This window comes from Sitophilus oryzae, unplaced genomic scaffold (assembly GCF_002938485.1).
Source record: "Sitophilus oryzae breed Bouriz unplaced genomic scaffold, Soryzae_2.0 scaffold_809_pilon_pilon, whole genome shotgun sequence".
Lineage (NCBI taxonomy): Eukaryota > Metazoa > Arthropoda > Insecta > Coleoptera > Curculionidae > Sitophilus > Sitophilus oryzae.
The window spans coordinates 534,021-558,276 of NW_022147427.1; the positions used below are offsets into that span (position 1 = coordinate 534,021).

General features: G+C 30.7%; 2 protein-coding genes across 7 annotated transcripts in view; both read right to left on the reverse strand.

Moving 5' to 3' along the window:
* Positions 1-415: 415 nt before the first annotated feature.
* Positions 416-16,937, reverse strand: LOC115888917 (cyclin-dependent kinase-like 1). Of its 4 annotated transcripts, XM_030908804.1 has the most exons (8): positions 16,861-16,928; positions 16,007-16,093; positions 12,985-13,174; positions 8,104-8,389; positions 5,395-5,502; positions 4,937-5,166; positions 1,141-1,278; positions 416-1,087 (listed from the first exon to the last, which is right to left on the reverse strand). In XM_030908804.1, the coding sequence occupies exons 1-8, from the start codon at positions 16,926-16,928 to the stop codon at positions 959-961; spliced, it is 1,236 nt and encodes a 411-aa protein (XP_030764664.1). In that variant the 3' UTR covers positions 416-958. The 4 variants fall into 4 exon arrangements, with proteins under 4 accessions (XP_030764664.1, XP_030764665.1, XP_030764667.1 ...); XM_030908805.1 differs by lacking the exon at positions 16,007-16,093 and having other exon boundaries at positions 16,861-16,937; XM_030908807.1 differs by lacking the exons at positions 16,007-16,093; positions 16,861-16,928 and adding an exon at positions 15,680-15,792.
* A 2,491-nt stretch (positions 16,938-19,428) lies between these two features.
* Positions 19,429-24,256, reverse strand: part of LOC115888931 (ankyrin repeat domain-containing protein 12) — a 54,319-nt gene continuing 49,491 nt past the window's right edge. For all 3 annotated transcript variants that reach the window (XM_030908818.1, XM_030908819.1, XM_030908820.1), the window contains one exon: positions 19,429-20,290. In XM_030908818.1, the coding sequence (XP_030764678.1) occupies positions 20,019-20,290 (272 nt within the window). In that variant the 3' untranslated portion in view covers positions 19,429-20,018. The remainder of the gene's footprint in view (positions 20,291-24,256) is intronic.

A 24,256-nucleotide genomic window follows, 5' to 3' on the forward strand; every position in this document is an offset into this window, starting at 1 on the left:
TTTGGCGTACTTGGTCCGTGGTCCATAGAAATAGAAAAGAGCTTGGTCATTTGAAAGTTTTGGAATCTTTGGATAGAAAGATATTTGACAGATACTTCATAACATAACCTTTATATTTTAGAGCAAAATTCCAAATGTTAACAACTCTTTATAGTTATAAATATACAAAAACTGAAGAAATAGTTTGTAGGAAGTGAATATTATTACAGAAAAATGTCTGGTAGAAACTGGGGAAAATTTGTTCATGATAATCTGGTTATCATTGTCTGTATACCTCTTTTAGTGGGCATTCACTATGGTTGGTGGAAGCTTCAAAAACAAGATTACGTTAAAAAAGCGGTATCCGCTGATGAAGTAAATTATTTATTTACAGTTTGTAATTATTATTAGTATTTACGGAGTATATCTGTTTTAGTATAAAGGTAAACCATTTAGTTCCGATGCAACCAAAGAAACACACGAGGCTTTTTAGCTAAGCAATAGAATAGATATACTAGTTTATTAATTTCATATTAATAAAAACATTGTACAGAGATAAATTAAAGTTATATGTAATATTCGACATGTTTTGTGTTTGATTGAAGTTTTTCTAAAAACTCTCGAAAATAAATTTCAATCAGAATTTTGATTATACGAGTATGGGTACGATAATTTTATATGTACCTTCTAGATATACTCATTTATCAAATAAAAATCTAAAAATTGTATTATTCAAATAGTAACAGAAAAAGATTTAATTATGATATAATTTTTTTCGGTACATCGGGTACATATTTATACCTGCCAACTAATCTATATTACACATATGAAAATACATTTAAACATTTTACACCTATGTAATTTATATTTACAAATGTTATAAATTTGATTTTGCTTTCAAAATTAAAGTAACATTTTTTATATACAATTATTTTCTTTTTTAAATATCAGTGATTTATTTAAAAAAGTTAAATTTTTGTCATATTGTTGGTAAATGATCCAACTTAGACTTATTCGGCTGACTAGTTTGGGGCTGCCTGTTTGGACTGATGGATTTTGACCCTACAGGTAGTTGTGGTAATGACATCGAACCGCCATTATTTGAGTTCTGTAATAATTAAATAAATAATCATGGTAAGGTAACAATTTCTTCCTTTTTACCCTTGACTTGGCCCTAACTGGCTTATCTTCTTTAGGGGCCTCGTTTTCTTCAGATTTAAAATAAAACTTGTCAAAATATTCATGATTCATCAATTCTGTGCATGTCCATCTTTTAGAAGGGTCCTTATCTAAACATTTCTAAAACAAATAAATATCTTTATAGTCTAGTTAGTATGTTCATCATGTGGTTAATCAAAATCTAATTTTTATATCATATATTTATGAATGCTGTAATACACTTTTAATAGGATGCCAATGAAAAAGGGCCCGGCAATATGTTTAATTAAAATAATATTAATTGATTTATGAACGGAAGAAATTACGTTCATAAAGTACATTCATCGTTTATACCGGGTGCGTCTCAAAAATGGCTCACCCCTATAAATAACTTTTTTATTTTTTCAGTTACAAAACGAGATTTGGTACGTCCGTATATGACATAAATTAGGATTGATTAACGTCTCTGTTAACGTATTCAATTGTTTTTTTTTAGTCATTTCCGGTGAAACAGGAGTAGACCTAACAACTTTTGATTTTTAAATGGCACCTTCGGTATTTTTTTACTTTATTCGATAGAAAATTACATTCTGAATAGAACTACATATCATATTATGTGAACTTTTAACATTCTAGCTTATTAAAAAATCGTTTTTAAATTTCAATCTAATGTTAAAAACACTAATTCTTAATCAAGGAGCCTTGGAATAATATATTTCATCGTCTAATGTTTTTATTGTCTTGTCCTTGCCGGTTAAAAGATGCCCAAGTCGTATTTTAATTTTTAATCATAGGTATCTCAATTTTTTTGAAATGGAACAAGGGTGGCTTATTATTAGCATATTTGGAAAAAACATTTTTTGCGAATAATTTGGTACCACACACTATTTTGAATTAAATTGTCGTTATGAACCGTCTAAAATCCGGTCAAAAAAGGAATAATATCTAATGTTGTAAATATGTACTAGTGCCACCTATTATTAAAGCTCATGGGCCAATCCATCAAACCAATTTGACTTATACCACCCAGCTTGCCGAAATTTGTTGCAGAGGCCATGGAAACCCAGACATTTTTGAAGTGAAACTTCTTTACGCACGATGGGAGTAGAAATTCAAGGCCGTGACACGACATGGCCTTGACACGACCTTGACACGAGCTAGCGAGAAAAAAGTGGTAAGTCAATGAGGAAGTTCTAAAAGAATGAGGATGGGTCTTTGGAGCGTCGTAACTCGAGCCCTATGTCAGCTAACGGACTGAAACTCGGAATGTAGATGATGCTCGAAGAAACGCATGTAACAATTTCATATAATTGCGAAAATGTCAAAAGTTGACATATGATATGTCATTCTATTCAGAATGTCACTTTCTATCGAATGAAGTAAAAAAATAGCGAGGGTGTCATTTAAAAATCAAAAGTTGTAGTAATTTCCGGTGAAATGGAAGTCCCCAAAAATATTTGAATACCCCGTCAATCAATCCTAATTTATATCATAATATATTAACATACTAAATCTCGTGTTTTTATTTGAAAAAAATAAAAATGTTTTAGGGGTGAGCCACTTTTGAGACGCACCCGGTATATGTAAAAATTAGATTTTGATTAACGTTAATCCTGTAGCCGGGTGTATTGACTATTAGGTATCTATACATTTCTAATAAAAATAAAAGATTTTTTTTTGGTTTATAATATTCAAACAACGAAAGAATACCTATGTAATTTAAATAGATACTTATCACATTACATTTATCAAATGATCTATCGGACAATGCTGAATAGTAAGAAAGTAAGAAGTAACTTTTTTATTTCTATTATTAAGAATCTACTATACAGGGTGCTACAAATTCGAGGTACGAGCATTGGTATCTTGGAAAGTGTAATAGATACGGAGATGATTAAATTGGGGCAAACTTCCGCCTTGAGATGTTCACCAAGATGCCATTAAAAAAGTTTTAAAAATTTCAAGGATTGCTGCGTTTTTTGGAAAAAAAACGGATTTTTCGGAAAAATTTCCTGTCGTTACTTTTTAGAAAATCTAAAAACTAATTACACATTCTCATAGCCACTTTATTAGGGCTATCTTATAGTACTTTAAGATTTTCAAATTAGCTGATGATTTGTGAGATACAGAGGTCAACTTAACTTTTTTAAATACGGATCTGCATTTTTTATTTCAGATTTTGAAAGAACTCGGTTTCCTGAGTACAATGATATGCCACACTTTATATTTTTTTTTGTTTCGGATATTTGAACATAATTTATTTAAACTAATTTCAAGTCCGGCTCTGTTTTTTTTTTGCAGGTCATTGCAAAAATGCAGGACCATATTTAAAAAAATTAAGTTGGCCTCTGTGTCTCACAAATTATCAGCTAATTTGATAATCTAAAAATACTATCAGATAGCCCTAATAAAGTGGCAATGAGAATGTGCAATTAGTTTTTTGATTTCCTAAAAAGTAACGCCAGGAAAAAATAAAATTGATCAAAAAAGTTTTAAAAAGTTCAAAGATTGCTGAGTTTTTTGGAAAAAAACAATTTTTTTGAAAATCAATTTTATTTTTTCCTGTCGTTACTTTTTAGAAAATCTAATTGCACATTCTCATAGCCACTTTATTGAGCTAGCTGGTGGTATTTTTAGATTTTCAAATTAGCTCATAATTTGTGAGATACAGAGGCCAACTTAATTTTTTTAAATACGGACCTGCATTGTTTATTTCAAGTTTTGAAAGAACTTGGTTTCCTGAGTACAATGATATATCAAGGATATATCACACTTGATACTTTTTTTTGTTTTGGGTGATAACTGGGCTAAACTATTTAATTGTTATTTAAAATAATTTCAAATCCGGCTCTGGTTTTTTAATTTATTTAATCTGATTATATTCATCACAACAATATTGATCAACGCTAATTAACATTGAATAAGGAAAATCAATAAAAATTGTTTTGGACATTTGAAATCAATACATTTCAACATTAAGAGTACAAAAACAATTAACGAATAATATCAATTGTGTGCATTATGGAGGGTGGTAACTTGGTGATAACCCTTTCCAACATGCAGAGCATTAGAAACTAGTTTGTAGAAGTTGATTTATTTATAATAACTACGATTAATATTATGCATATTATTAGATCGTACACTGAGATTTCAAATTCACAATAAAAAAAGTTAAAAAAAAATAGATATCTTTAAATTGCTGACCTGGATATTAATTATTTGAATATTTCAATTGTTGTGCTGAATATAATTAGATTAAATAAATTAAAAACCCACAGTCGGACTTCAAATTATTTTAAATAACAGTTAAATAGTTTTGTTACTATTAAGGTACCCAAAACAAAAAAAAGGATCAAGTGTGGCATATCATTGTACTCAGGAGACCGAGTTCTTTCAAAACTTGAAATAAAAAATGCAGGTCCGGATTTAAAAAAATTAAGTTGGCCTATGTATCTCACAAATTATCAGTTAATTTGAAAATATAAAAATACTATCAGAGAGCCCTAATAAACTGGCTATGAGAAGGTGCAATTAGTTTTTTGATTTTCTAAAAAGTAACGACAGGAAAAAATAAAATTCATTTTCAAAAAAATCTGTTTTTTTTTTCAAAAAACTCATCATTTTGATGGCATCTTGGTGAACATGCCAAGGAGCATTTGCCTCAATTTAACCATCTTCGTATACGGTTTCCGAGATACCAATGCTCGTACCTCGAATTTGTAGCACTGTGTATAGAGCTGCTTTTCCTCGACGATAGACACCTCACGGATTTTTTACACAAAACTCGAATTAAACTTACTTTTAAAAAATCGATAATCGTAGAGTTACACATGGGCAATTTAATTTCAAGCGGTATAAGTTGCTGCGGTACGGGCAATATAAGTCCTTGAAAGAAATCGTTGGTTTTGAAGGCCTGCATGTGCCTGGGCAACAAATCACCCACGGTACATCGGATGAGGTACAGTTGATCTACGTCAGACTTTCCGGGCCATAGGGCTTCGCCCTTTATCAGTTCTGCCATCACGCAACCTAAATAACAAGAAAAATATACCGGGTGTTTATTCTAAGTCATTAGATTATTTTTTTGTAAGCAAAATATTCCCTATTAAAAGGACGATTATACTCAGTATAAGGTATAAATGAGATTGTATTAATTGATAGACAGTATTGCGTGTTTATTAAGTAGTATTTGTCGTAGAATCAAGGTTTTTGAGGTAGATCTATAACCATTAACATAATTTTAATGAGAATATTCACCTATAGCCCAGATATCCACGGGTGTGCCGTACTGAGTGTCTCCTACCAATAATTCAGGAGCTCTGTACCACCTAGTTGCTACATAATCGGTATAATTTTCACCAGGATCTGAAAGAAAATAATAATTGATGTTCACTATACTGCCGTGTTAACTAAAAAACCCTTATCTGGTTCGTACAAGTTAAGGTTTTGCTTATTAATAGGGACTTTTATACAGGGTGTCCCAATATTCCGTAGACATAGATAAACTACGTATTTTTAGATTGAAAATAATTTCATTAGACACAATTTACCTCTATACAAAAGTGCTTCGTTTGTCCGCTGGATGTCATCAAACTTTAATAAAATAAACACATTTTTTTAGATATTTTGAGAACCGTTATTCCTATTTGAATGATATTTTGGGCGACTATATTTTGCTACGTGCTTTAACATTTTACTTTCACAAAAATCAAGGGAAAGTACGGGAAGGACGAAAACTATACCCACTCCTACATAAATTTTAGTATAAATATTTTTCAACTTCACCGATGACAGATTTTCTTTTAGTAAAATGATCCCACTAGCATAGTATAAGGAAACTAGTAGCACACTAGTAGCTTTACTCCTTGTCAAATCCTTTGTTCTTTTTCTGCCACTTTATATGACCTGTTCTCGCATTCCGTGACTGCTGACATAGCTATATAATCGTGGTCTATAACTAGGCAAAGTATAGTCGTGGCACTCGCCATACTTTCATAGAGATGTATTTACCATAGTTTCCATAGAGATGTATTACCATAAGTTTCTTAACTAAACTTTCTGAAACTATGGTAATACCATAGTTTCACAGAGATGTATTTAGAAAAATATGAGTTCACAATGAAATAAAATAAAAAAATTGATCATCGAGTAAAAATTTGCTTAAAAACAGAATATTTTCACAATTCGTGTAAGTAACAATTCTTCTGTATATGAAAATCTTCTGATGGAAAGAAATGCGGAAAAAATATATAATGACATATTTTTATATTATTATCTATTTCAAAGATTTTCTGCAACTTTTTTTTTTAATTTAAAACAAGTTTAATTTTAACATTAATATGTTTGTTTTGTAGTAATATATTGGTTAGGTGATTTTCATTGGATAACTAATACATTGAACAACACATTGTACTAAATAAGAAAATAACATGTTTAAACTCCTATAATTGCTAATAAACATTACAGAAATTTAAAAAGAGAAAAGAAGCATGAGCAATGAGAAATAGCGTCACTACTTTCTCACGTAATAAAAGAATAATTTTTTAGTTACTCTTACCGTCTATTGAGTCCCGAAGGTACCGAAAGAACCGGGAATTAATAATTTCGAGTCCCGGTTCTTTGATATCTCAAAAGAACCGGGAATCTCCGGTTCTGAACCCTAGTTACCATATTATCAAGAAATTATGTTTTTTAACTAAAAACATTTCCAGATTTAAAAAAAAATGCGCAGAAAAATCCTCATATTTCTGGGGTCAAAATATACTATACTACCCCTAAAAATATTTGCACTTATTTAAGACTCACCCTGTATAGGGCGATTCACGATAATGGTACGTTATAGCGTTTCCAGAACCGGAGCTGTTTTTCGGAACGGGTAATTTCGGTTATATACCAGATTTATAGGAACTATTCTAGATTTATACGGGATTTCCAGATTTTTTTTTCGGTACTTTCGGTACTAGCAAATTTTTGTTCAATGGTGGTGCAGTTCGTTACACACCAAGCAAGGGATGGTTATCAAAAGTAAAATCGATAAAAAAGTTGAGGTTTAAATTAAAAAAATTATTAAGTTTTGTATATTATTAAGTAATAATCAGTCATGAGAAAATTAACCTGAACACAAACATCACAAATGACTCTCAAAAAAAAACTCAAAGCACAATTTTTTGAATTATTAGTACAACCAATAGCAGCACACCGAGGCACTCATTTTTTCTCAATCTGGTCTCTGTGCTGGGACGCAACGCTCGAACCTCGCAGGTCGACGGACGGAACTCAACTGAAAAACTCTGCAATCTGCCGATATTCGACAGATTGTAAAAACTGGCAGAAAATATTTGGGAGGGTGCAACTACTCTTTTCCTTCTACTATGCCTCTAGTATTTACTACATTTTTTTTAACCATTTTACGAAAAAAAAAATCGGTCGTCGATTGAGTTGGAAAATATTTATACTAAAATTTATGTAGAGGTAAGGGTAGTTTTCACTCTTCCCGTACCTTTTCTTGATTTTTGTGAAAGTCAAATGTTTCCCAACATTTCAGTCAAATCGGAATAACGTTTCTTAAAATATCTGAAAAAATGTGTTTATTTTTTTAAAGTTTGATGCCCTCTAACGAACAAACGAAGCACCTTTGTGTCCAATTAATTTATTTTGATTCCAGAAATACGTAGTAGTTCTATGTCGACGGAATATTTGGTACACCCTGTATAATATAACTGTCACTTTACTACTTCAGGTGGCACTATAGTTCATTATAATTCTGAAAATAAAGCAAGATAAGTTGTTTGCTTCTCATTTAGTTAGAAAATATCTTAATCTTTTTAATGACACAGTTGTATGTATCTCAATTGTAGTTTAGGCGTACATGTATTTCCTTAATACTATAATATTTTTAGATTTAATTTATAGTGATACTAATGTTACTACAACCAAAAAAAAATCAGTACATATAAATATTCTTACTTAACATCCTGGCGAATCCAAAATCACATAGTTTTACGACACCCGTCGAAGTCAGCAGAATATTTTCTGGCTTGATATCCCTATGAATACATCCATGTTGATGACAATATGATACCCCTTGTATAGTTTGCCAGATTATTTGTTTCACCATAAGATCCGGTATGCCTCGGGGATATTTTTCTAGTTCGTTTAAAACCGTTTTTTCGCAAAATTCCAACACTAGATGCAATCGTCTTTTTCTTCGAAATACTTCAAGCAAGTTGACTAGGTTTGTATGCTTCAAGTTCTGTAGAAATGAAATAGATTATGGGAAGGAATAACAAAGTGACATTACAATAAAGAAGAGTCGTTTTCATAACTACCCTTGTTTGGGTCTGGAAGTAAATTTGATGTATATTTATTTTATGGATTATTAGTCCCTGTAGGTAGCACTAAACATCAGTGATAAAAATTTTAATAAAATAATAATAAACAAATTTTTAATGTTATTTTTAATTTAGTTTTATTAACAGTGATTAATAAAATTGCGTTTATCTCATGAAAGAGACCGAAATCGGCAACATATTAAGAGACAACTTTTAATCGGCATTAAACGGCCTACACAATTTTGTGGCGCACAAAGCTGCAACAAGTCAGTTTTAAAAAGACTTAAGTCCTAAGTCTTTGAATCATTTTATTTCAAGTCAAGTCATTTTTGTAAAGACTTAAAGCAGTATAACGTTATTTAAGTCATTTTTATGACTTAAGCCTATACTTTTGACTTAAATCATGATGATCTGCAAGTTAACTCAGTAAAATGACTTACAGGCAGTCCTCGATTTACATCGTTTCGTGTTACGTCGTTTCGAGTTACGTCGAACAAATTTTTGTCACTATTCCTCAAAGTTACGTCCCACGAGTTACGTCTTACAAGCAGGGTTGACAGATCCTCATAATGAAAAAGCGAGACAGTGTTGATCATTACTTAATTAGCTACTATTGCGACTTTTGACGATACCAACAATAAAAGTTCCAACCAAAAAAAAATATATACTTTCTAAATATGTTTACTTTACTCTCTGGTATTTCTGTAGTTGTCATATTAGTATATGTATTATAATTACTATTATATGGATAGTTAAAAATACTATTTTGATTAGATAATGAAAAAGCCAGGACTGTAAAAATACTCGCCCTAATTTGTTTTTCATAAAAAAAAACTTTTTTTATATTTTTGTTTTTTTTTCGTTTTTTTTTGTTTCTTGTATTATTATAAGTTTAACTACAGTACAATACACTGTTTCTCATACCTCAATTATTTAAAAATACAATAATATTAATATATACAAACGCACATCTCTTTGTTTTATCGTATTTTTATCTTACAAAAGTACCTAACTTCTCCATTTTCTATAGGATCTTATGACAAAATAAGATTCGACTTACGTCCGTCGTTTAGGCGCTATTTTGAAGAACCTAACCTGCCTCAAGTACGAGGACTGCCTGTATATCAATATAATTACCCTCAAGTCAAGATAACCAGAGTTCAATTTAAGTACTTTTTTTTAAATCTTGATATTAATTTTCTTGTATTATCAATTAGCGATTTTCTTAGTAAAGGGTATTATATTATAAATACTAATATATAAAATCCATATGTGACTGACATACTGATTAATCACGAACCTGCTCAAACAACTCAACGTAAGAAGCTCAATTTTGGCGTACAGGTTGATTCTTGGGTGTAGAGGTTCGATAAGAAGGGATTTTTCGAAATTCCAGTTCCAAAAGGGTGAAACCACCCCTCAAATATTACAATATTTTTTATTTAAAAAACGGTCAAGTTTCCGAAAAAACGCTTAAACACGTATATTTTATTTTGTTTTTTACATATTTGAAGATTTTTTAAAGATGTATACAGGGTGTTTCGAAAAATCTGGTCATTGATTAATCACGATCCTGCTTAAAGCGCTTGACGTTCGAGAGGTTCGATAAGAAGGGATTTTTCGAAACTGGGGGTGGCGAAAAAAAGGGGGTGAAACTATCCCTCAAATATTAAAATATTTTTTATTTAAAAACCGGTGAGTTTTTCGGAGAAACTCTTAAACACGTATATTTTATTTTGTTGTTTTACATATTTTAAGATTTTTTATAAATTTATACAGGGTGTTTCATAAAATATGACCATTGAGTAATCACGATTCTGCTTAAACTGCTTGACGTTTAAAGCTGATTTTTGGCAAACGGATTGACTGTGGGGTGTAGAAGTTCGATAAGGAGGGGTTTCTCGAATATAAAATTCCAAGAGGGTGAAAACGCCCCTCAGATATTACAATATATGTTATTTAAAAAACGGTTAGTCTTTCGGGAAAACGCTCGGACAAGCATAATTTATTTGGTTTTTTTACATATTTTGAAATTTTTTAAAAAATCATACAGTGTGTTCCAAAAAGTTGGGTAACTTCTTAACGATTCTGCTTAAACTGCTTGACGCAAAAAGCTTATTTTTGGCAAACGGATTTTTCGAAAGTCAAATACCAACGAGATGAAACTACCCCTCAAATTTTACCAAGTTATATAATAATATCGCCATATTGTTTTTTCTCATGCTGACATAAATGTGAGAAAATTTTATACAGTTTGCATGTTAATGGAAATTCCTGCTTTGCTTTATTATCACCATTACAAATGATTAATTCGACGCGAACGAAGTCGCTGGTACACGCTAGTTAATTTATATTTTAGGTACATACATACATATACATGCATATTATAGGTACAGATGCGACTAAAACCACATAAAATAAAACGGTTAATTTTCAGAATTACTACAAACACAAAAATATGTTTTTTATCAAATTTAACCGATTTTGTAGTACTTTAATGTATCCATTACAGTTTAGATGTCATCAAATACATGTCTATGTTTTGATCACTATGCAATATATCTTTATTAGTACTCTTACTCTTAAGTACTCTTCAATATATTCGAGATAAATTTCTTTAGTTCGGGAATAGTAATTTCTTCTTAGTCGGGAATTCACTTGAAAGACAACAGACTCACTACGCACACGTACCACGATAAATAATTAAAACCGGTTTCGAAAAACTAAAATTTTATTTACTAGTGGTTCTGAGCATTGTATTTTATTCTGCTGCTTGGCTGGCGCCACGGTTTATAAATAGGTGCTGCTGTTAAAAATTTATGATAAAAATACATAAAAATCTGACTTTTATCAAAAGACTTAAATCTTTTTAGTGACTTAAGTCTCTTCTAAAAAGACCTAAATCTTTATCTATTTCGGAATAAAGTTTTAAATTACAAATCATTTTGAAAAAGACTTAAACTTTAAGTCTTAAGTCAGCTTTCGAAAAATGACTTAAAATCAAATGACTTAAATCATTAAAATGATTTAAATTAAAAAAAGAAGTTTTCTGTGAGCTTTCAGCTCTGGTGGCGCACATGTTTTTTAGAAAAATACTACAGTGATATCCCATATACTGGTCCTTGGTGAATATGTCGACACTTCTTTTAGCATTAAAATACAGGGTCCGGCAATAGTGCGTCAAACATCTCTGTAGCTCCTAGAATAAGAAAAATGGTAATTTTGTTTAAGTGTAAACCTAAAGTATGTAGGAGGATGTATTTCAAGAAAATATTTTAACTTCTATACAGTGGCTCAAAAAAGTCATCACTTTACATAATTCTAAGATAGGAGTAGTAATAAAAAATATATATTTTTCAACCTTTCTTAAAAATACTAAAAATACAGGAACTGTCCTAAAATCAAAACTAGATTAGGTATTTACTTTATATGGTCTGTAGTTACTTTGCTATAAAATGGTAATCGTAAATCACACAGGATGTTCAAAATATCTACGTCAAACTTTCTAAAATATAAAATATTTTTTCTTCCTTTTTTGGGACACCCTGTATATTATTTTTTCGATAGATGAAGAATTAAAATATGAACATTAATTGTATTTAGAGTATTTCAAAAATTTTATCAGTTTCGCAGATATTTGCGGTTTTCTATTTTATATGGCATTTTCTATAGTAAATTTTTATTAAAGCCACCCAATGATTTTTCTTTCGTATTTTACCGTTGAAAAAACCGGTTTACTGCGAAACCATTAAAAATTTGGAATACTTTAAAACCAAAAATTGTTCATTTTTTAACTCTAATAAAAAATAATATACACGGTATTCTATTTAAAAAAAAAACAAAGAAAAATTATTTTATATTTTAGAAAGTTTGGCGTAGAATTTTGAACACCCTGTATGATTTACGATTACTATATTTATAGCAAAATTAAGTATAGGCAACCTAAAGTAAATATTTAATATAATTTTGATTTCAGGACATTTCTTGTATTTTTAATATTTTTTTTAAAGAAAGGTTAAAAATATATATTTTTTATTTATTTATTAATATTTCTGAAACTAATCGAATCATTTACTCATATCTTAGGATTATATCAAGTGATCTGAAAGGAAGCCAAAAATGCATTAATATACAGGGTGTTCCATTAAAAAAAATTATCCCGATACACTGACACTTTTTTGAGCCACCCCATCGAAGTTATTAGTTATAAATATTTTTTTGAAATACATCCTCGTACATACTTTAGGTTTACACTTAAACAAAATTACCAACTTTCATATTCTAGGAGCAACAGATGCCCGACGCACTATTGCCGGACCCTGTATGTAGCACTCACAATAACTTTTACCCCCTAAATTTTCATTCTAATCACTAAAAGCACTTGTAGCTACTTTAACCCCCGTAGTTACTGAAAACGAATCGGACCTATATTGATATGAAAAATAAATCTTAATACATAATTATATCCTCTTATATTATTATATCCTATTAATGTCTAGCAAATTAATCGACATACCTTCAATAATCTTATTTCTCTTAAGGCTATTTTCCTAATCACGGGATCTTCTTCGCTTTCAGTGAATTTCTTGATGGCCACTATTTCACCAGTATCTCTGTTCTTGCATTTGTATACCACTCCGTAACTTCCTTCACCTATTTTGCTGATTTTCTCATACCTTTCCATAACTTTTGAAGATGTTCTTGTTCTGAAATCATTTAATAAAATGTACAAATTTTAAATTAGTTTAAATAAACTACATACAAGTGGAAGAATCTATTAAAAAACTGTAATGTTTTTGCCATTGTAATTAAAACAACATCAATCAAAGTCTCAGCAAGTGAAAGTTAATATGGATTGAGTCAATTTATATTTTATAAAACCTAAAAGTAACTATATATTGGTTATTTAAAAGAAATCGATCGAAAATATTAGTTCTACGGTAAATAGAGTGCGGTTGAAAATAAAATATTAAAACGAGACCTTCCTCGAGTCAAGGTCCGAACCATTGTGATATTGAATTTTCAATTATTGACCTTTTTTAATATCGTGTCGTTAGAAAGCAAAGAAAATTGTATTTTTCGAATAGCGTGAGGAAATATAAATCACGAAAATGTAATTTAACAATATAATTTTACTTTATTTTACTTCTCTAGCATGTATAATATCACTACATATTTAAAATTATTTTCCTAGATATAACTTTTTTATTTTTTCAGATAAAAAAACGATATTTGGTATGGTAGTATATGACATAAAATTAGGATCATTAACGTAACTAGCAATTTAACCTGGGGTGGGCCTGGTGGGGGCCTGGGTTTGAGCCCAGGGGGGGCTTAGGGCTTTTGTTTTTTTAAAAATGAAAAATAATTTTATAAAACATTTTTTGAATAAAACGTTTACATGAATTTCTCTGTCAATAAATTTTATAGACTTGGTTATCAAACCGTGTTCCCGTAGATTACTTAAATACCTACAAATTTTCTAAAAAAAATAAAAATTAACACATTTTTTGAACACAACAAAATAATAATAACTAAACAAAACTAGAAAACGTCATTTTTATTAAGTCACAAGCAAATAAAAATGAATATGTAGTCAAGGGTCATAAAATTCAAGATTTCTCTGGGGGTGCCCAGCAGTACATGGGGGGTGGGCGGCACCCCCGAGCACCCCTGTAGTTACGCCAATGATTAGGATTCATTGACGTATTCAATTGTTTTTGGTCACTTCCAGTACTACCGGAAATGACTACAACTATTGATTTTTAAATGGCACCTTCGGTATATTTTTACTTTATTCGATAAAAAATGACACTCTGATCACGACATATCATAAGTCAACTTTTGACATTTTCGCTTAAAACAAAATTGTATTTTAAATTTCAATCTATGTCAAGTGCCATGACTGTGTTTGAAACACTAATTTTTAATCAAGGAGCCTTGGAAAAATAAATTTGATTCTAATGTTTTTCGTGTCTTGTTCTTGCCAGTAAAAAGATGCTCAAATCGGATTTTTAATAATATCTCAGTTTTTTTTTCAAACGGAACAAAGATCATTAGTATATTTGGAAAAAGCATTTTTTACGAATAATTTGGTATCACACACTTGGTATTTTGAGTTAAATTGTCTTTATGAGCCGCATATTACAATTTCAAATAAACCATATATTTTTTATCTGAAAGAATAAAAAAGTTATATGGGTGAATCACTTTTGAGACCTACCACCCCAGAAAAGATTTGCACTTATTTGAAAGTCACCCTGTATATTTTTTAATAATGAAGTTTTATCTTGTAACACAGGACTTTAAATTGTCAAAATCTTTCAAACAACTACATTATATTCAGGAATTATACCATGATATTTTTTTTTCAAAAGACTTTCTTAGTAAAAATTCATATTTTTAAAAATAGAAGCAGGTAATTCTTCTTTGTTCAGACTTTTTTTTGAACCAAAAGGAATAGGCACATTGATTTTTTACTTCACACATTAATGCTAGCTAAAAAAATGTGTTATTATACACTATAGAATTAATAAATCCATTGTAGCTTGATTTCAATGAATATTTTTATTAGACTATATCCCATCTTTTCATGTATTTAATTAAACATTTACATTTCATTATTTTTAGATTTTTTTAATTTTGATTGATGTATTTTTTCCTAGAAAAAAGTAGTATAATGACTGCTGAACTGAGTAATTGCTTTCAGCTTTTATTGATTATATGATGATCGCATGACAATGAAATATATTTCATGTGACATAATACCGAGTCCCTCGCTTTTGGAATTAAATTCATGTAAAAAATGCATTTATCTTTAAAAACCATTACATTTTTGTGAAGTTATATTATTACGGATACTGAAATAAGTTTTAAACTATCAACTAAAAATTTTCATCATATGCAGAATTGTATTTGATTTTTTTTTCTGTCTTACCCTACTTTTTTGTCGTCTTTCCTGTTTTTCTCTTTTATTAATTTTCGTTTAGGTTTTAAACATAATATATTGATAATAGGGCAACATAGTTACTATATTAAATTAAGAGGAACGCGAACACAAAAAAAATCCATTCACTCAAAATTTAGGCAAAAACGAGACAACAATTAATTTTTTTAACTTTTTAAATTAAAATAACTCGGACTGATTTGAAAAACGGTAAAGGGAAAATATGTTTCTTTTATCAAGATCTATTAGTCCTGAAAAGACTCACCCTGTATATAATTTATTAAAAATTGACATAGAAACTTATTGAAAATTATAAAATAATTTAAAAAATATTATGAAGTTTTCAAGGCACAAAAAATTGTTAAGTTTTAATAAATCTACCCCACAAAAACTACCATTATCATTTCAAAGGCTATCACGACGCGGTTTTTTTAAACATTTTCTGTTGCTTTACGCTAGTCCGTCAAACGTACAGCCTCGTCAAAACAAGTAAAACTTTTACTCCTAATAAAACAATACACTATTGTTCGGAAATAGTCTTAAGTCGAGAATGAAATTAGTATTATCTAATGTCAAAGTCTAAAGTACTTACTGCAGGTCGAAATGTCGGTAGAAATTTGGGTTGGTAGAACTAGATGATAAATTGAAGAAGGGAGAAGTTATCTTGATCATCATACAGCTGTTTCAAAAATTATATAAAATAGCATATTTTCTGACAACGAATAGTCTAAAGTCTAACATCAGAAAGTTCTTCTATTATAGTTCTGCACTGAACAGAGTTTGCAAATGAATAATTGTATTCGAACAGCGGATTTTTGTCACATACATAAATTTCAAAATAAATGTCTGCCGTTTAAAGGTCTATTATAATGGAGTCACACGAAATTACTTCAAAAATCGGACCAACATTTTAATTGGTGAATAGACATGAATTAGGTATATGTATGTGTTATACAAATATTTTTTATAGTTTTATAACATTTACAATTACTTTTCTATTTATTAAAAGTATTTAAATTTTGTAACGTCTTTTTGCTATACCATACTACCATACCATATACCATACTATAGTACCATTTTTGCTATAGTAAACCTCAAGTGTAACAATTTTTTTGATGAATAGATATAGGGTATATCTGTTATAGAAATATTTGTTATAGTTTTCTAAGATACATTTTTACAACTTTTACAGTTATTTTACGATTTATTTTAAAGTTTTAAAAAATTTGATTTTTTTTATTTAAATCGCATGATTAAAATAAACATCACTTGATTTAAATCATGCCAACCCCGACTAAAAGTATTTATTTATAAGAATTATTTATACATTTTTTTTAATTTCTAAAAAATTTCCTTTGAATTTTGACTTAACTTAGAAAAAATAAAAAAATTGAATGAAATAATGTTTTGTTTGCCCTTGTTTAAAAAAATTAAAAAAACACTCACCTTTTAGAAAGCAGTTGCACTTGATTACCAAACAGCCACAGTTTATTACCATTGAGCCATCTCTCCATTAGACCATTATTTTTGCACTGAATGCTATACGGTGGTCACACTTCTGGTGTTGTATTTATTATGAGTCGCCATGGTAACTAGGTGAATTATTGATGTCTTGTTGGTCTGCTGTGGGGTCAATTAATTCAAGACATCATGGGGAAATTAGATATTTTTTATATCAATATAAGGGGGCGGACCCATGAGATATACCAGGCGTGTTATATGTCATATACAGGGTATTTCATAAGTAACTAGTCTAAAAAAATTAGATGTGATTTCTCATATGTTTTTGAGACAAAAAGTTTATATGAACATGGATTCTAGAATGTAAAATGAGTGGAAAGGGGTTTAATCACCGCGACCGTAAATATCTATTATATCTCCTTTTCTTGAGTTATAACCTTGTTATAACTCATCACACAATCTATAACTCATCATACATGAGGATCTTGTTGTAGGGAGGACAGGGTATTTCCCAAAGTATTTTCCATCCTCCTCTGACAACAGCTGTTCATCTTCCGTGCAGTGGACATCTACCTCCTACGAGGGTATACACTATACACCCTTCCACGGTTGGGTTTGATCCTCCGTGCCTATCACCTTTCAGAGAAGTGTGTCTCCGACTTGGTTGGGGCTTGACCCTTGAGGTGGAGGCGAGAAGATCAATCTCCATTTTCTCCAACTCTTTAACTTGGTCTCTTCTTAGACCTAATACCGGTGTTGTCCCGCACCTATAATAGAGGATATATCTCTTCCTCTACTGTCTCCTTTGATTTGAGGTCAATTCTTGTTGTGAGGACCTGACCATGACCTCCCTCGACTTGATGACTCGCCAACTCCATGTCCTTTCATTGGAGTTCTGGCAAAGGTAGTGATACACCGCAAATATTAGTTGTTCCACTTCTACAGAGCCCCGCATATGTAGAAGTAAAGGGAACAAGGATACAATAGGTTGCCCCTTGGTGTCTCAATGTTGAGACCGGTGATGGATAGTCTTCTATCTAGCCACGCATCCCTTTGACCTGGTCCCGCCGATTTAGGTTTTTGATGAGGTTGTGCATCTTGGTCCGGGCGGTTAAACCAAGACCCCCCACACTCCCTGCCCGTGACTGACAGACAGTAGAGGATGCCTGATATCCGGCATCGTTATACGTCTTGGTGCAATTCCCTGGCCACGACACTACAGCCAGAGTCAAGACAATGAGATACTCCTTAGACCCAGCCAAAGTGCCACAGGGCATTCCCCATACCACCTGACCAGGAGCTTCCCCTACCAACGACAAGGTCTCGACATCTCTTAGAGGAAGAACATGGATTCTAAAGTACTTTCTTTCTCATCTACAGGGTTTTAAAAAAATTCTAAAAAATTGAATTTCTTGCTTAAAATAAATGGTAAGCCGTTAATGCTTTTTGAAAAAACATTTTTTTTCTTGATTATTAATATTTTTTTTAACAAAATTGATATCTTATCTATCATATTTTAGCCAATTTAAGATGCGTAATGTAGTTGATTTATTTATTTTTCTCAAAAAACATTCAATGTACAATAAGAATTCAAGGGATTAATCTTCATGAAGGATAGACAATCAAGAAAAAATATTTTCTCGAAAAAAAGCAATGGCGTATCATTTATTTTAATCAAATAATCCAGGTGGTGCATGTACGGACGCCACTGATTCAAATGGAAAAACAACAGAAAATTAACTAAAAAACTGTTTTTATACCTGGACAGCACATACCAAAATTGAAGAAGAATATCTAAAGAAGTTTGTAACATATTGCGAGAAATTAGTTTTTTACTTTAAATTTTTAACACACTGTAAATCAGAAACTAACTAAATTACTACTTAATCATGTACTTTAGACTCCATGTGCGAATAAACTTTTTTTCTTAAAAGCATATACGAGGAATCATACCCTAAAAGTTTTTAGGCTACTTAGGAAACACCCTGTATGAGAAAAATATATCTAGTGATTCGCTTAATCAATTACAGAGACGCTGTTTATAGCTTTATTTTGTTTAGAAGATGCTATAAATATAAATAATATGCTACGTCACAGTGCCTTTTGAAATGTCAATTGGTGATTTTCCGTCGAACCAACCCTCATCAGTCATTTATTAAAATATGGCATATAAACATTGTTAAGAATTAATATTTAAATGAGAAAAAGAAAAAAGTTTCATTCTCCACCGTGTGGAGGGCGCAAAAACCTCCTTCTCTATCTACCTTTTTCTTAGAGTTTTTTAATTAATTAAAATTAAATATTAATTTTTGACAATTTTTCATTACAATTTTTAATAAAAAACAACAGAAGTTATGATCGATTTGTCATTTCAAAGAATATTTTAATTTCTATTTTATAATTTATTAGACAGTAAAATAAACTACAAAAATTAATAAAAACTAATTTCGGAATTCTAAAACATTTATTAAACTTTGAAAATATTCAACAAATTTTTTATTATTTAAATAAAAATATTTATATATCTAATGATAATAAATTGTTTAGTCCACACCTAAAAACATAACACATAAAAGGTAGTAGACGTATTTATAACAAAGTATCCTGTTTTTTTATATTACGTAAGTATCTGACATTCTCAATGTATATGGATATGATAGTCAATTCTTTTGATGACGTTTAATTTTTATATGATATGCACACTGGATTGGACCCTATATTTTTTTACAAATAATTTTTTAAATTGTATTCATCAAAACCACACTTAAAGATTACACATCAGGAATCTTCAGAAGATAAAAATGGATTAAAACAGGGTATTTTACTGGTTGCATATCTATATCCTACTTCAAATAGTCTATCAGTACATATTTCAGGCTGCAAATTTCAAAAAAAATCTTGTATCCTATATCATGCTCAGCCATTTTTTTTTATGAGAAATAGCAAATTGTATGAAATTACAGGTAGAGTGACAAAAGGTAAAAAAAAATAATATGTACTGTATAAAAAAATATTACCACTAAAATTATATCTGCCAGATAACGCACCGATGGGTATGTATTTTGTTATATCTAATATCAAAAATCGCATTTGAACACTAATAATTCTTTAAAAAAAAACGTTAATATATCTAATTGCATTTTTCAAACGCTTTTTGAGTGTATATGTCCATTTCCATTGGCAGTATCATCACTAGACCCTTTGTCCTGTCCTTTGACAGTAAAAGTAACGTAGTATCGTTTGTTTTGGTCTAGTTTATCAGTTGGCAGTGAAATGACTTGCTTGTCAGCTCCGTGGCTTAGCTCCAATGTCACGGTCTTCTTCTTGTTGATGCTGGGTAGAACTCCACCGGGTCTACAAACTGTAGAATTTCCGAAACCTATTTTTGGAATATTATGATGATCTATTTTTGGCACTGAAAAAGAAAAATAAAAAAAATCTGACAAAGTTCTCAGTATAAATGGTAGTCCTTTTTGAAAAAAAAAATCAGGGAATATCGCAGTGTATTTTAAAAAATATCTATAGTCCAGTCATCTTAGGGGTTTCACCTCGGAATTCGAGATAACCAGCTGTAAACTCGTATAAACCTTTATTTTAACATCCTAAAACATGTCTCAAAACCTACTATATCTCGTTCCCTTTCACATTTACGCTACTTGTATTTATTATAAATACTGTAGAGGATAAAATTCTCTACAACTTTTGTTTCAAAAATTTTTTTGTACCCGAATCCGTTTATGAGATGGCGGTGAGTGCATTATCAGTCTCTCATTATGTACGGTATCATTCAAGTTCAACCTGTAGTATTTACAAAAGCATTATGATTCAGACATTGTTGTTGTATTTGATGGATATTCAGACTATTCTAAAAATATAAAAGCCATGGAGCAGCTAAGGAGCACTGCTGCACTTTCTAAAACATACGAAGTTTGTTTAGACAAAACGATGGTTGTACCTGTTACCCTAAGAAAAATTTCTATCTAATCGAAATAATAAAGAAAAGCTTATTAATATGCTGATTGAAAAATTGAAAGCTTTTGATATCAAAACAACACAGGCCACAAATGATGCAGCTGTTCTAATTATTGAAACCGCTATTGAAGAATCGAAACATGGAAACACTGAAGTAATAATAGGAGAAGATATAGATTTGCTTGTCATCTTAATTTATTAAAAACTGAAATATACTCTTCCAAAAGTTTTGATAAATATCCTCGTTTGAAAAAACATATTTTGTTTCTGCACGCAGTGAGTGGCTGTAACACGACGTCTGCGCTCTTCAAAAAAACGAAAAAAAAAACTTTTGTAAGAACACTTGAAAAACTTTCGGATTTGGATCAACTTGCTGCAGCATTTGAAGACGAAAACTGTCCGGTTCAAAGGTTATTTGAGAATGGAGTGCGAACTTTGCTAGCAATCTATAATAATAATAGCTCCCTATCAGAGTGATGTCAATGAAGATGGTACATTTGACCCCGAAATCCTAGAAGACTTGGAGACAAATGTCGTTGAAGATGAAAATGAAGAAGAATTTGAAATTCCACAACGACCAGACGACGATGAAGAAGAAGAAGAAGAAAACTAAAAATAAGAACATGGGAGTTCTTTTTATTTTTATTCAATTTTTTTTATTTCAACCATGAGAAATGTATGAAATCGTATTTTTTAATAGACATAAATTAAAAGTGTATTTCTTGTCTTTTTATTTACTTAAAATGTAATTAGTATAAATCTAACTGTAATTAAAATGTAATTAAAGTATTTCTGTTAATAATTTTCTAATTATACAAAGAGGTAAGTGTTATTAAATGAAGATATACTTAATTTATGAAAAAAATTATTATATTCAATATGATCTTTTATGAAAAAATGTAAATTATTTATAATTATATATTTTTCAATAATTAACGGACTTTATACGGCGTGTTTTTGACCGAGACTACAGGTTGAACGTGAATGATACCGTACATAATGAAAGACTGCGCGCTCACCGCCCTCTATCTCAAAAACGGTTTAAGGTACAAAACATTTTTGAAACAAAAGTTGTAGAGAATTTTATCCTCTACAATATTATGATAAATACAAATAGCGTAAATGTGAAAGGAAACAAGATATTTGCAAAAAATGCACAAAAAATCGATTTTTTGACTTTTGACCTCAGTCATCTACAAGTCGCGCACATGCTATCATATGTAGGTTTTGAGACATGTTTTAGGATGTTAAAATAAAGGTTTATACGAGTTTACAACCGGTTATCTTGAATTCCGAGATTCCTACCCTATTTCGACTAAGATGACTGGATTACTATATTATAGTCCGTCAAAGGACTCGGGGAAGATATGTATAAAATATGAATTAAGACTATGCTCTGTTTTATTAGTCAAGTAACCAGTTTTACTGGTTTATTTCAAAAATGACAGATGATATTTCAATATTATTGGTGTGACGGAACGATGAATGATGCACGGACGCAGATGCATATGAAATCGACTTAAGATTTTTGGGGCTTGCCAAATTATAAGTTATAATTTGTGTAAAATTATGTCAAATATTTGCGAATTGCTTTTGCATTTTGGTTTCTGTGATTTCGTGTGTTTTGTGTTTTTTGAAGTTAAGTGGAGGAAAAATCGAATAGTCCGGGAGGCAGCGACTTTTTTTTCAAAAAATTTCATCCCGGCTGAGTTTATTACAGTAGGTTATACTCATATGCTAAATGACGAAACCGACCGTCAGCCTCAGTCTAAGCGGTGGGTGCGAGCGTGGGAGGATGCGATATTCGTAAAAAATATATTTCTGAAGTTATTTCATGCCGCGTGACACTGCTTGTATATGTAATATTAATGTTATATAGTAATAAAAAACGACCGTCACCCAATCAGCTAAGGGTAGAAAATACGTCAGTCGGGTACCTGAACTTGAGAAATAAATACGAAATTTAAATTATTATTTCATCCCGTTTTTACACATGATTTCGTACTTATATAGAAATATAATAATTACCTTCAGCTGCGTGTCTAGCGGTGGTAAGACCCTCAGTCAGAGCAAAATTGTATTAGCGCGCGCATACATTTATACGACGCGCGGAATTTTTCATAGTCTGACTGACGGCTTTTCCCCCAATGGGCAATCAGCTGACGTATATTTTCACAATTCTATCCAAATCCCATCTGGATATCTTTTTCCAAACCAAAGATATTAGCAAAAATATAATAAATACGAAAAAGTAAGCCCTTAATTACCTTATTTTATCAGTATTCTAAGGTATCAGTATCTAATAAAAAATATATAAGTTTTCGAATAAAAAATGAAATACAAACGATTAATTTATTCTAATATGGATAATATACCAGAATACCATAACACCAGATATACTAAGGGCAGGCAAAGGTTAGTCTTGGGTCGAGATTTCCGTATGTAAGAAGAGTACAATGCGTTTATAATGTACTGAACAAAGAGAGAAAAGTAAACAGCTTGCCAAACGTATGGAATAAACCGAGCAACTGTGCACATTGCTAAGAGACGTGGAAGGGGATATAGCAGATTTGTCGCAGTTTACCGGTCGACCCAATCAGTAATCAATAGCTTACTTCGGGTTTCTCTTATTACCGATTCTCAACCGTCCTATAACTGTGATGCGTATTATATATTTTTTATGCTAAATAAAAAGATATCATTTCATTTACGCATGCGCTGCAGAGTTCTAGGACGGTTCAGAATCGGTAATAATAAGAACCCGAACAAAACTAATACCTCTGTCAGTACGTTCTAGGGAACGATGTACACCATGCGTTCAGCTTCACGATATAATTACATCTCGTGATACTTTATTTGTTATCTACCAACGAGTCGTTGTCATTTTCCCTATAGCTGGAAAATTTTTAAGTGCAAGCTAGAAACACTTGCATTTTTGGTAAAAATAAGTGGAATTGAGTTGGTGTTCGACAGTGGTCGCGCTATTAGAACTCTGAATTCAAAAATAGATATTTCGAAATCTATTAGAAATAATTGATTGTAGTTTTTTCAAAAGCTTGCTTAATATTTCTGCTGTATTTTCTTGTGATGTGAAAATCTTTATCAATAAAAATATGATTGCTGAAAATCGATATGTTCTAAAAGTAAATGGATGGGTTGTTTACAATTTTTGAATAGACAAAAAACAACCTTATCGAATTTTTCTTATGTAAACATATTGTAAAAGATCCGATTTTCAAAATAAAAAAAAATCAATATCTAAAGTGGTTCTTGAGTTATGGCGTGTTATGTGTTAAAAAGTTGAGTTTTTAAATTATCGCGATTACTGACGTTTTCTTGTACTCTCTAAAAAATGACACCCTAACGATATCCTTATAATTCCATTTCAGATGCTCAGAAACATGTCTAA

Excerpts from the sequence above, each read along its gene's own strand:
- LOC115888917 (XM_030908804.1), bottom strand. The coding sequence starts at position 16,928 with ATGGAGAGATGGCTCAATGGTAATAAACTGTGGCTGTTTGGTAATCAA. Across the intron at positions 8,390-12,984 it reads GAGAAATAAGATTATTGAAG|AACTTGAAGCATACAAACCT; the intron begins GTATGTCGATTA and ends TCATTTCTACAG. Across the intron at positions 1,279-4,936 it reads CGATTATCGATTTTTTAAAA|AAATGTTTAGATAAGGACCC; the intron begins GTAAGTTTAATT and ends TATTTGTTTTAG.